At 43.3% G+C, this 14,235-nt stretch overlaps 1 protein-coding gene across 1 annotated transcript in view; it reads left to right on the top strand.

The window, feature by feature from the left end:
• Nucleotides 1-585, top strand: part of LOC149356868 (organic cation transporter protein-like) — a 90,358-nt gene extending 89,773 nt beyond the window's left edge. The window contains exon 8 of the mRNA XM_089576451.1: nt 469-585. Within this exon, the coding sequence (XP_089432577.1) occupies nt 469-571 (103 nt within the window). The 3' untranslated portion in view covers nt 572-585. The remainder of the gene's footprint in view (nt 1-468) is intronic.
• Nucleotides 586-14,235: the final 13,650 nt, after the last annotated feature.

Raw genomic sequence — 14,235 nt, 5'->3', positions numbered from 1 at the left:
GGCTTGCTTGTTGTTCGTTAAAGAAATTGCCGGTAAAAAATCTTAGCTCAGCACAGGCGGTACGGCGCTAGTTATAAAAAAAAGGTTAGCTTTTTTTCTTTCCCCACGCTGGACCATCGCTCAATACGTAGATTTTAATGTTGAATAGCTATCAAGATGAACAATTATGAAAGTGTAAAATGCAATTTTCACCATTCCTCACAGGAGCTAGAAAATGGCAGCATGTAATGAAGTTCTGGAAATCAATAAAGTGCTAACCTCTTCGCTGCTGTGTTTCAGGCCATCCACTGAAGTCAACATGGGATGTAATAACAAAACTTTAACAGAATGTCTAGCAAAGCGCTATCATGGTCATTTTGTTGTCATTCACTGAAAAACCTCTGCTGCTTCGATATGTAATTTCAAAGGTGAAAAATCTAGCCGCTCAATCTGTTTTCTGAGAAATTAACACGCACCCTTTTCGTACAGCATCAAGAGGGACACGAACATTCCATCAGACGTCACGCAGAACCCGGACGAAGAGTTCCCTTGTATGAAAGAAAACGAAGAACCAGTGATGAAAGCTCATTAGAAGGAGAATGAAAGAAGCGATGACTGGACGCAGTTTTGTTGCCCAATTAAGCGTGGCCTTTTGCTGCGGCAGCATAAGCCACGACACTGCAAAACAACCGCCATGCAAGCTGCTCAGGCTCGCGCAACTGCGTCAGCGTAAGCGAAGAGGCTGACGCTACGTCATCACCGCCTCGTTATTGCTGGTTACGTTTCACGGCTAAACTTGATGAAAATACCTTGTCTAGTCCTCGCACGTTTAGCCTGTGGTGCCTCTGAAATTTAAGCAATAAATAATTGATTATAGGAGGCATATTTATTTATACCAACCGCGTGACATAAAAATGAAAAACAAAGCAAAGAGCAAAGCGAAGCAAAGAACGCATGTGAGCCAGGTAAGAAAAAGCACAAACACGCCAAAGCCGATCAATGAGTAATTTTTCAGATTTTCACTCAGAAGGCAACTTTCTCTACCAGCGCTGAAGATCGAAAGGTAAGGGACATAGGCAGTTTCTTACGGATAAAATGCTATTCCACTACATCTTTTGTACTCTGGGCACGATGGCCAAATAAAAAATTGCCCTCCCAGGAAAGGAACTATAGATCGGGATGGGTGCTGACTCTTAAATGGATTATAACGCAATAGCACTGAGGCTCTCGTTAAGCGTAGAACCTGCCGGCTTGCAAGAAAATGCGGATTGGTCGAGAAGGTGGTGTCGTCACACGTGGAGTGGAGGGATTAAACATCGCATAAATTGTGAATATAACCTCGCATATGCCTCAAATCTTAATATGACATATAAGAATGTAAAGCAACTTACCTGTAGTGACAACAAAACTGCAGTCAAATGGGATTCGAACCCGTGCCCCTTGAATACCAAATCAGACAAGCTACCCCTAGGCCACCGAGACACTGTTTTTATTGCATGAAAAAGTGCCCGAAAAGGAAAATCTGAATATGATCAGGTCAACGAACACCGGGCTGAAATATACGAGCCCGCCATAATCCCGAACCTCCCCACCTTCCCAAGCGTCAAAGTTCTTGGAGACACACACATGCATGTAGATAGGGTAGCCCACTAGGCGGCTCTTCCACGGCAGCATATACTCCCCGCACCAAGGCACACTGCTCTCAGAACAAAGACTTCGATCACCGTGGTGATTCGGCGTGGCGGCAGATTATATGGCTCTTCCAGAGACTGAATAGCCTCATGAACAAGAGATTATAACGAACAGTAGAGTTTTTCCCAACATGTGAAAACGGAACTCTACCTCCGTTCCTTGCTCGTTGAGTTCTGCAACAAGCACTGCGGCAGGAAGAACGCACCTGTATGGACTCGTGTTTGCCAACCGCCGAGAGCAGACTTTTTCTCGAGTGATACGACTCGCAACTCCATATGGACCTTCATGCACGTGGTGTCATCCGAGTCAGCATGTTGTGTCGTGTAGTTCTTCCTGTTCCTGTGGTTTGTTCTGTGTTTTGTATCCATAAAGTAGTAATATATTAATTTTCATCCTAATGAAAACTAAAATCCTACACTGCGCTGCTGCACAGATGTGCAATAACCTGGCCTTTTTCTCATACATTAGAGGTACTTGGCTCTCAAGTCATGGTTCGGTATCCATCAGTTAAGTGTGCATGTGAAACAAAGACCATGCAATACTCACTGTACCATCTCATGCAAGGATATCTAAATGCTCCTCAAACTTCGGCTGATATTTTCAGACATGTGCCCTCTTATTCGAAGAAAAACAGAAGTAGGAAACATAAGAAACAGCAGAAACAGACCACCAAAGTACTCATTGTTTCAAGGCATGCGCCAGCACTTGGCCTCCCTCTAACAGAAAAGAGGAGTATGTTCAAACTTTACTGCCCTTGACTTTGTAATCACCATCATCAGTAATACTAATGATCAATCACCCTTTGAATTTTGTCATATATGATCCGAATTTTTTTTTATTTAAGAAGTTTACTAATTTTGATCGAAACAATACTAACATATCTAAATCTTACCTCCACAAATCTGGGCTCAAGGAAGAACTCTAGTTATATAATATAAATGAAAACTTTCGGTTCCATTTTAAGCGTCAGCACCCTTCCACACGAACTGTACTTACATGGTAGGTATCTTCTACATGAAGCTTCGTGCTCTAGAGATGATTTTAATTCGTAAAAATATAAAAACGTGTGTGCTCCTAGTCCATATTTCCAACTTTCCATTCTGCATAAGGGAAAGACAATTCCTCAGGTATTTCTCCATAAGCATCTGGTTGGTTGGTTTGTGGGGGTTTAACGTCCCAATGCGACTCAGGCTACGACAGACGCCGTAGTGGAGGGCTCCGGAAATTTCGGCCGCCTGGGATTCTTTAACGTACACTGACATCGCACAGTACACGGGCCTCTAATATTTCGCCTCCATAGAAATTGAATCGCCGCGGCGGGGATCGAACCCGCGTCTTCCTGGCCAGTAGCCGAGCGCCATAACTACTGAGCCACCGCGGCGGCCCCCAAAAGCTTCTGAGGGCACACATGAACAGTGCGCGCTTTACATTCAATTTTGATAGCCTTCCCTCTAAACGACATCCTGCCATATGAAATCAAGATTTAAAATTAATTGTTTCTATTGTCTGTGCTGCTGGGTTTGTACAGGATAAATGAAAACAGTTTTGCCTTTGAAACGACATATTTATTAGAGATACTACAGTGGTTAATTAAAAAAACTAATGTGCACACCTGAGCTCTTTGATATTAACTTACTGAAGCCATAAAACATGCGAAGGAAACACGGAAGTCACTAGTTCCTTCTTGTTCTCGTATTTGTTTTCTGGTACTCATTTCAGTGGAGAAACCACGGCTGGAAGATCATTAGAAGAGCCACACCCAAAACAGCATAAAAGCATCAATTCACATTGCTTTATTTTATGTCGATAGTTAAATATTAAGACATGTTGTAGCCAACAAACCATACCTCGGTACCTTGCCAGAGCAGTGAAAAATGGCGAAAGAAACTAAATGAACGGTTACTCATCCCCTAAAAGTGTAGCAGGAAAACGAGTTTTGGTGGATGTCTCTCCTCAGAGCATCATTCATTGTACATTCTACCTGTGGCACAGAAAGCAAAATTTTATTTTCAGTAGACTTAACAAAGAAACCACAAGACTATGGCCAAATGACTGAACTGATAAAAAGGGGGGCTACTGAAAGAGGAATGTTTTGTGCAGTATGCGCCTGTCCACACCATTGTGAAAAGCCCAAAACTTACACAAAACACTGCTAACTTTAACGCAAGTGTGATAATCAGCCCTGCTACCATTGGCTTAGCAGACCACATTAGTCATAATCAAAAATGTGTTTTCAAGAAAACACGAAGGTAATGCTTATAGTATTAGTAGTAGCAATGATTATTCCATGCAAAAAGGGGGGAGGGGGGTGCTGGCTGTCGTTCTCACTGTGGGTTCCTTACCAAAGGCCTGTGTAAACGAAAAAGCAGGAACTACTGAAGAGAGAGCGAAGAGGAAAAAATAGGTAGGCGTAGAAGGGCATATGGTAAAACAGGAACGCAAGGATATTTGCTCAATGTCCACAAAAAATTAACACACACAAACAAACAAGCAAAGACGTAGAAAACAAATAACGAAAATCATTGTGTGCGGTGCAAACTCTTATTAACCTCACCTGGCCCTATATCAGCTGACATAAATACTTGCACTATAAAGTTATAATTATTAATACCATAACTGATCGAGTGAAACCCAAGAAGTGTGCAAGGTGGTAATTAACCTTCTGCCTCCTTAATGGGAGGCAGACAATCCAACAAGTCAGTACGTAATTGCAATCCATAGTTCAACGAACCAAACCACAATCCCCAATCCAGTCTATAGTCCATAAAGGCACGAACTGACAATGAAGAAAAATAAGAAAATTTGGGTCCAGGCAGGAACCGAACCCCAGCCTGCCAGATGGGGGCGTTTCCACTGCGCCACGACAGTTGTTTCTTTATTCAATGTTCGCATCTGAATAAAGGCGCATCTAGTGAATGCAGAGTTTTCGTAAAAGCGTACATGAGCAATTATTTCATTTCGTTTCATTTTTTTTTTATTGAACCCTCAGGGCCAAACGCATTAAAGAGGGCAGTGGTTACAAAACAATAAAATACATAAACAGATGCAATGTATGTTACAAAACAAAGTATTATCATACTCCTGTTACACAATGTTAGCTAGTGCACAACGAAAACTCTGGTTATCACTTATGTCGACGATATCTGCGGGAAGCCGCTTCCATTCGCGTGATGTACGAGTCAAGAAAGACTGAAATGCAGTTACAGTGTTGCATGTTTCAATGCCAACTTTGTGACGATGATCAGTGCGGTCTGACACGTATCTGGGGGACGAAATGATGGCATAACATAGCATGAGATGATGGTATAGTTTATGAAAAAGGCTTTAACAAATTTTCTTCTGGCGGGATGCTAAAAGAGGTAAAGAAAGATTAGCTGTCACGCTTGTTACACTTGCGGTATGGTTAAAGTTGCACAGGATAAACGAGCAGCGTTATTTTGAACCAGCTCAAGCAAAGTTATCAGTTTTTCATAATGGGGATCCCATATCGTGGCCGCGTATTCCAGATTAGAACGTATTAGTGTTTTATAGAGCAATAATTTCAAGGGAGATGGAGTTTTGGAACAGTTACGGCGCACGTAGCCCAACATGCGGTTAGATTTGTTAGTAATATACTAAATATGGCGCGTCCAGTTGAGGCCAGCAGAAATATGAACACCCAGGTATTTATAAGAAGCAACCGCTTCTAAGGCAACGTTAATTAAGTAGTACACAGGCGGAGTGTTGGAACTTCTTCATATTCGCATAATTTTGCTCTTATTAGTATTAAGTTCTATAAGCCAGTCAAAACACCAAAGAGGAATGTTAGAGAGATCACGCTGAAGGAGGTTGTTAGCATCGTCGGGGGATTTTATTTCGCGGAAAACAACACAGTCGTCCGCAAACAAAAGAATGTTATATGATGCAGTGGAAGGCAGATCGTTGATATAAGTAAGAAATAAAAGGGGTCCGAGCACTCAGCCTTGTGGCACGCCCGAATAAACTTCGCTGAAAGGTAAGTTAAAATTATTAGCGGAAGCGAACTGCGATCGGTTAAGAAGAAATGATTGAACCCATTCAGGACGCAGGAGTCGATATTCAGTTCTGTTAGCTTTAAAAATAATAAGCGGTGACGTACCTTGTCGAATGCTTTAGAGTAATCTAGAAAAATGCAGTCAGCTTCTGATGCGGGATTTAATATATGGTGAAGTTTGATAGCCAAGCTGGCAAGTTGGGTTTCTCTAGAAAATGACTTCCGAAAGCTATGCTGTGTGGGTGTAAAAAATGAATTAGACTCGAAAAATTCACACGGTTAGTGAAGATGACGTGTTCTAATAGTCTGCAACAAGTACTACTGAGCGAGATGGGGTTATAATTTGTAGGGGAGGATCTATTTCCTGATTTGAATAATCAATCAATCAGTCTTTATTTTCGCATACATTGTACAGCGGAAAAAGGTGACTGGAGAAAAAGCCGCTTCGTTGCGGCTTGACTGAGCTCCAGTCACCCAACACCCATTAGCAGCGACGAACGATGCACTTGCATGCGGAAACAAAAATCTGGTTTCGCACATAGTGGTGAGAAAAATAAACATGCTAAATACAGGAGAAACAAGCAAAAATGCACACATCAGAAATACCATAACTGGAAAACAAACTTGGATAAGTCATTAATACATTATGTAACGATGGTAGTAAACAATTTTTGTATGAATAATTCGGTGATACGTTTGTGAGGTAGTTGTGCAATATCAATTTGTAGTGTATCACAGTGATTAAGTATTGTTGGTAACGTGTGTTGTCATCATTATGCCGTAATTAGTTCGTGATGCTGGAACCAGCCAAGGTGACTGATTACGAAGACAGTAATTACTCAAAGGAGGTTTTAGTTGTGCTAAGTCTAAAAACAAATCTAAGGTGCCTTTAAGGGCCCTTTTGTAAGTGGAAAGTAATTTATACATATATATGTCTTGTGTTTTGATGATCTTATGTGCAATAAAAAGTGGTGCTGTGTGTTCGAAGAATGGCACATTTGCAACAGCGCGTAGGGCTCGTTTCTGAAGAAGAAAAATTTTCATCATGTTCGTTGTAGTGGTGTTGCCCCATATTAAAACACAATAACACAAGTGGGAATGGAAAAGAGCATAATAAATAACACGTTTCACTGCAGTTGGAAGGAAAAGGCGGCATCGGTTTATCATTCCCACAGCCTTGCTTAATTTTGACGAAAGGTAGCTGATGTGATCATTCCAGGACATGTGTTCTGAAAAAATCACCCCAAGTGATTTGACACATTTTTCTACAGATACTATGTATGGACCTAAATTAACAGTTTTTGGGACAACAATTAATGAGCTGCGGGCACGAAATAGCACGCATTTTGTTTTAGATTCATTTAGAATCAACGAATTGCTTTTACACCAATCTTGCAGTTTGTAACAAAAAACCCTTGCCTTTGTTTCTAGTTCCGCCATGTCCTTCCCAGAAAAAAACACAGTACAGTCGTCAGCGTAGATAAAAAACCGGCAGTTATTTTCTAATTTTACAATATCATTGATGTAGTAAAGAAACAAAATAGGCCCAAGGATACTTCCTTGCGGAACTCCTGATTCTATACATCTGAGGCGCGATCTATGATTATTTATGTCCGTGAATTGGAATCGGTCTTTCAGATAAGACTGCATCAGTTGTTGAGCAGTTCCTATGAAGCCATATCTTTCAAGTTTTTCTAGCAAAATTGAATGATTCACGCAATCGAACGCCTTACTAAAGTCTAGATATAGCCCCAGAACCAATAGTTTGTTCTCAAAATTTTTTAATATCATGTCTTTCTGCGCTAGAAGCGCAATTTCTGTTGTACGGTTCTTTCTAAAGCCGAACTGGCACCTAGTAATGAGTTCATGTTTCTGAGAGAAGTTATCGATGCGTATTTTAATCACCTTCTCTAGGCCCTTAGAGAAAATTGGAAGTATGGAAATTGGCCGGTAATTGGCAAAAGTATTTTTGTCACCATGTTTGCGGATTGCGATTACCCTTGCGATTTTCATATTACTAGGAAAAACACCTGCGGAAAGTGTGCAGTTGTAGATGTGGGTTAATATAGGAGCAATTACGTCCAAGACGTATTTAACCGGTCTGATTTCTATATCTATTGCATCGCGACTGTGGCTGTTTTTAAGGAGACGAAAAAGTGAAGTAACTTCAGAGACGCATGTGGGCTGGAAAAAAATAGAATGTGGTAAAGGCAAAATGCACAATGCCGCTTCTGGAGAAGGTTTAGAGCTGACTATCTCAATGAAGAAGTCATTGAATTTGTTTGAAAGGCTTGTGCCAGTGACTTCTGTACCATTGATCACAATGCAGGTATTGCCGCTTTGTGCCTTCTGTTTATTGAGAGCCTTATTTAGGGTCTTCCACATTATGTCGCTTCTATGATGGCAGCAGGTCTCAAACACTTGTCTGAAGTAGTTTTCTCTAGAATTTTTTATCGACTTATTTAATTTGTTCCTAAATGCTTTAAATTCCCGCAATTTCTGTTCATCACGAGAGCGTATGAAAGTTTGATACATCTTATTTTTCACGCGAATAAGTTTTAGGAGGTCTCTCGTAATCCACGGCTTGCGCGATTTTTTATGCGATCTAAGTGTCTTTATTGGGAAAGATGTATCATAGTGTTTTTTAAAAATGTTCAAGAAAGCATCATATGATTTATCAGCATCGCTATGGGAAAATATGGCCTGCCAATCCTGATATAAGATGTTCTGTCTAAAAGTTTCCATCGTGTGATCAGATATTTCGCGGTACGTGATTTCAGGCTTCGTGCATCTCCGAAATGACAAATGTTGTTTCGAAAATAAAATGATAGGAAGGTGGTCACTGATGTCAGAACTTAGGACGTTAGTTACGATGGTTTCGTCTGATACATTTGTAATAAACATGTCAATCAAGGAACATGACACGGGCGTAACACGAGTGGGAGTTATACAGTTGCGATAATTATTGCACTCTAAAATCGTTAGGAGTTCTCTAGCAGTGCTTGAAGTGTTCAAGATGTCAATATTTAGGTCTGCGCCGATAGTAAGTACATATCTATGTGTATTTGCAAAAGACAGTAAATCCTCCAATAAATTAAAAAATACTGCCACACTTCCATGAGGGGGTCTGTACAGAACAGTGAGCATATTCTTGCCCTTTCGGAGAGATAACGCTTCGTAATCCGCCTTCATTGTAGTATATTCAGATACGACAATGAAACCGGGAAGTAATGTGTGTATGGCAACCCCGCCCCCTCGGCTGTCTTTTCTGTTCAAGTAGAAATTATTGTAGTCGCGTAGAACTAAACGTTCTGAATCATCACTGTCCCAGGTTTCCGTGAACATCAGTACGTCAAACTTGGCGCCGCATGACTCCAACAAAAGCAGTATGTCATCCCATTTTGGACGGACAGATGTAGCGTTTAGATGAAAGACTTTGAACCATTTGTCTGCGTAATTATTTTGGATTGTTTTCTGGACATCTTCCGGAAGAATCGCCATGATTGCCAATGCAGGCTTATAGAAAAGCTTATGACAAGGGTTCAGAGACGTCTGCGATAGCGCATATCTTGTCGAGGTCGCTCTCATGTTTGATTGAAACGACAGGTGACGTATCGCTGTGACGGGCAAAAATTAAGCCGTTTCTGACCCACACAAATCGCCACCTGTGCTCGCGCTTGCGCGCGATGGCTGTTCCCAGAAGTTTATTGAGGTAAGGGCATAGGTGGTTATTTATATATATGGGTTGCTCTGTTTGGGATTCAGAATATTCCTCCTCTGAAGTCTTGTTGCGCAAGCCCAGGGTAGCATTTGTGACCCTTTCCTTTTTTGCTTTTTCCAGGACTTTGTCACGCTTGTCGCGCCTTTGGAACTGCACGACAATGTTTGTGCTGTTTTTGTCCTTCGTTGGTACCCTGTGGCATGCATCAATGTCAGTGCGGGTAATTGGCTCCCCAATCGCAACACCAATTTTTTCCAAAATTTCGGGAATGCTTTCGTTTAGTTCCTGCAGCACACCTTTAATTTCTAGATTCCTGTTTCGTGTGTATTGCTCAGATTTCACTAAGCTTGCTCGGGAATCATTTAATTCCTTTTCTGCGACCTACAATTTCTGCCTCAGCATTTCATTATCCTTCTTCAATGTGCTGTTGTCGGTTAAAGCTGTTGCCAGAAGTTTATTTGCTTCGTCAAGTCCCTTACCACAGAATTCCAGGCTTGCCTTGATTTCCTCAAGTTCAGTGCGCAAGGTGCGCTCGTCTAAGCGGAAGTTCCTCTCCATTGTTTCTCTTTGGGATTTCAACTCTGCTTTCAGTTCATCTCTCAATTCGTTAAAAAGCTTGACAATTTCTTTCGTCATTTTGTACTGGGTGAACAAAAACCACTCAGCGAAAAAAAATCACTCAATCTTTGGCAGCAGTGACGGGGATAACAACAGCAATGCGCAATAAAGAAATGTTCTAACCTGCGATATATTGAAGATTTCGTTAGCTGCCGTTCACACCGCCGTCATCACTGCCAAGCGTTGCCTCCGGGACGCGCTGCGGCTTTATAGCCACCGTGGTAGACACGTGACGTGGCCGCTCCCTCTGGTGTAGGCTTGTCCTTGGCGAACAGCAGAGCCCTCTCGTGTGTCGATGAAGTAGTCGTCTGCAGTGGTCGTTGGTCTGGCGCAGCCGGACGATGTAGCAGGTGCGCAAGAAGCAAGAAGCCGGCCAACTTGCAATCGCTAGCACTTCCTCGTAGATTAAACGGTATTCCACCTTGCACGATAATCCGCGATATGTTGAAGATTTGGTTAGCTGCCGTTCACACCGCCGTCACCACTGCCAAGCGTCACCATGGAACCACCTTCCCGACATTCCATTGTGTTGGCAGAATGGAACTATTGAGAGTCAGCAGAAAATCTTTGTTAGTATTAAGAGCTGCAAATTAGCATGCAAATTGGAGACACCCCAATTTACCGAGTGCAGAAGTACGTCTCTGATAAATTTAGTTCTTGCTTCACGTGTCGTAGCGCCGTCATGTGGATCGACTGAACCACCCCCCCTCGCAATGCACGACGCTGACCCAGCCGATGGCGCCATAATACAAATGCTTTCGCATTACCGCACTAGGCTGCCCTAAGTGCCTCCTTAAATTTAGCATTTTTTTGCACCTGTTTCGTTTTACCATAAACGAAGATGGCAGGCTTTACTAAAAAGTAGAATCTTATACTGGACATGTTGTAAGGAATGCTTGTAAAATAAATGGAACGGAAAAATAGCATTTGGTGTTTAGGATGCACACCCTGCTCATTACTCAGCGCAAGTCAGTTCACAAATGCAAAATTACTATCTCACAAGTATACAAGCAACTTCAATCACAATCAAAAACAAGCAATGCAAATAAATAAGATTGCAGCCTTAAAATTACGTCATGAATGTCACTAAGGGTTCAGTTTCAGATGCAGCTACTGAGAGTAGCTTATTTTGTGGTGCAGCATTATGGTGTACCATTGGACGACTATATCCTGTACAAGAAAACTGGATGCACCATTCAAAGTATTCATTTCCTTACAGACAGCATAAATATAAACAGACAGCCTAAATAGTAGTAGTAGTAGTAAAAGACTTTTAATCGACCATAATTTATAGGCTGAGCATGTCGACCGCCTGGGCGACCAGAAGCCGCTGTTCTTCCCCGTCAGCGCCAAGCCAGTCGAGCCAGGTGGTGATGGATAGAGAGGGTGGGGGGAAGGAACCCGACTGCTGAGCAGCCGGGCAATAGAAGAGGCAATGGGCCAGGTCCGCATAGATACAGGGGTAGTTGGGACAGGAAGGGTCCGATCGATAGCGATAGAGGAAGAGGCGGGACGGGGTGATAACTGCATTCATCTGAATGTGCCGAAGAAGGCAAGACTCCGGCACCGTGAGTGATGGATGGGGGGAGGGTAAAGGCGTTTGTCGAGGCGGAGCTCAAGGTAGACCTCTTTTATGGCGCGGCGAAGGGTGAGTCTCCCACCGTCCTCCGAGGGCTTGGGCCAGGGGTTCAACGGTGCCCGGAAAAGTGTGTCGCGGGCGAGCTGATGGGCCAGCTCATTGCCGTCAATCCCTGAATGTCCAGGGACCCAGCGGAGGAAAACGATGGAAGGCTGCAGTGCGGAGACCGCTCGTTCGACCTCCTGTTGGAGAGAAGGGGTCAGGGTGCGTTTCTGTATGTGGTGTATAGCGGCTTGAATATAAACAGACAGCATAAATATAAACAGACTTGCCTAGTGGCTAAATGTTAAAGTTTGGAATCTGACGATACTGAAATGAGTAAACAGCTCGTCCGTGTTGGTTCAGTACTTTACACTATGATGAAACAAATCCCTTTTGCTTGCATCCGTGGTACTACCACAGATCAAGCTGTAATAACTGATTGCAAAAGGAATGCATAGTAGATTACTCTGATCTAGTGGCCATATCTCGAGAAGGCGAAATACCATAAATCCCTGTTTGCTGTGTGATTGCAGTGCAGGTTAAGAAAGACGAGGCGGTTTAAATTAGTTCGGAGCCCACTTCTATGCTTTCTCCGAATGCTGGCATTGAGTCATGAAAACACACTGTCTACAAATTTAGTGAATTTCATAGCAAGAAATCTGCTCCTTAAACAAAACAAAATATGCTCACCGGTCCCCGTGGAAAGCCTAGAAGGCAAGTTATATGAAAAACTTTTCTGTCTGTCCTTTAATAGGTACACGGTTCAAGACTTGATTTATTTACAAAAGGTATGATGGACCTTCTCAGCTTTTAAGATGTGTGTACTCTCAAAACATGAGGTAGTAGAGAATTTGCGTGCTACTGCAAAAGCAATACTTTTTTTATGGATATCCTGAAAAGAAATTTTATGGCTGATTTTTATGTCCACTTATAATTGCAAGACTGCAGCAGTGCTGTTTCTCATGTTAGGTCTCTTTCTATTGTTCGCTGTGAAACGCATACCCAGGTACTCTGCATACTCTGCCGTGCTCCACAACACGACCGCACATTATGAAGCCAATCTGGCTGTAAACAGCCTCAAAGAAAGGCTATGGCAGTTCTGTTGGTCTGCCAAGAACACCAACAAGCTGTTTGTTTGGCGCACGTTGTTTGCTCAGAAAGTTTTGCTTTTGCGAGCTGAGAAGTGTGATGAGTTTGTTCAAGGAGCTGTAGTAACACACCCTGTAGTAATACAACCTGTAGTAGAACACCCTTAGCTGAAGTCACCAGCTTCTTCAAGTGGCCAATGTTGGACTCAAACGCATAGGATAAGTGTGCTCGCAGCGGCCCCTGATCGTTTGTGCTATCGAACGTGTGAAGGAGCTGATGGATGTTAAAACACATGCTGTGCTCTCCATACAGATTGGTTTGTTGGTTTATTAGGGTTTAACGTCCCAAAGCGACTCAGGCTATGGGAGACGCCGTAGTGAAGGGCTCCGGAAATTTCGACCACCTAAGGCTGTTTAACGTGCGCTGACAATACCCAGTACACGGGCCTCTAGAATTTCGCCTTCATCTAAATTCAGACGCCGCGGCCGGAATCGAACCCGCGTGTTTCGGGTCAGCAGCCCAACACCGTAACCACTGAGCCACCACGGCGGCGCACCCTCCATACAGAGATTACATGTGCACAACGAACGGCACTAAGCAATGAGTACGTCCTACAATGTCTGCCTCCGTCGCCTCATCTTGCACAAAGTGGAAAACCCCTTGAAGAAGCGAAACAAAATGTTTAAGGTATTTTGCAGGCAAGATGCCATTAAGACATAGTCGAATCACAGCGCTTGCAAATGAGGATGCAGAGAGGACAGACACACAACTGTGTACATACTCTATGTGTCCGCGCCTGCAGGCGCTGTGATTTCACAGTGTCTGACAAAAACCAAGTAGCCCCGCAACATACATTGTATCGCATTAAGACGTGACAGTGAAAAAAAAAAACGCTGCTACCATTTAGTCGCTTTCCAAACTGTCTTGGGGAAAGCGAGCGTTGCCGTCGGCGAATGGCCAAAGGTCGCTTAATACAGCACAGCTCCCTGTCCATTTTTTTCAGTTCTTCTGGACAACCAATGTAATATGGCTGTTTGGGAGTGTAGCCCTGTATCCGCAAAGCACAAAAAATGAAGCACATGCAGGAGTCGAAAAGAAATTCAGGTGATCCGAACGGGCGCGCTGCGAGGCGAGTGTGAAACAAAAAGGGGCGCGCAAGGCGTTCACACCAACGGTCGCTTTTGCGTGGGACCAACCAACAACACTCGGCTATAATCGGGGCGATGATAGCTGGCTGAAGCTCGGCCGGCTACACACAGGTGCGCCCGAAGCACAGCACAGGCGCGTCGCGAACGTTCCCGCGCCCACGAAGGCGACCCTCGCGTCGGTGAGGCGCACTCAGAGGGAAACGGTTGGCCCGCTTCCGGTCGAAAAGCCACTTTGTGCACTGTTTTGTGCGTAGCTGTTGCCTTTTCTACACAATGTCGAAATGCAACACGAATTGACGCGTTGTGGGCGGCAACAGCAAGTATAGCAACGCACCAGGAACGAGGTTTCACAGGA

Source organism: Amblyomma mixtum, chromosome 3 (assembly GCF_055824585.1).
Source record: "Amblyomma mixtum isolate Tamu chromosome 3, ASM5582458v1, whole genome shotgun sequence".
NCBI lineage: Eukaryota > Metazoa > Arthropoda > Arachnida > Ixodida > Ixodidae > Amblyomma > Amblyomma mixtum.
This window is presented reverse-complemented; position numbering and strand designations above follow the sequence as displayed.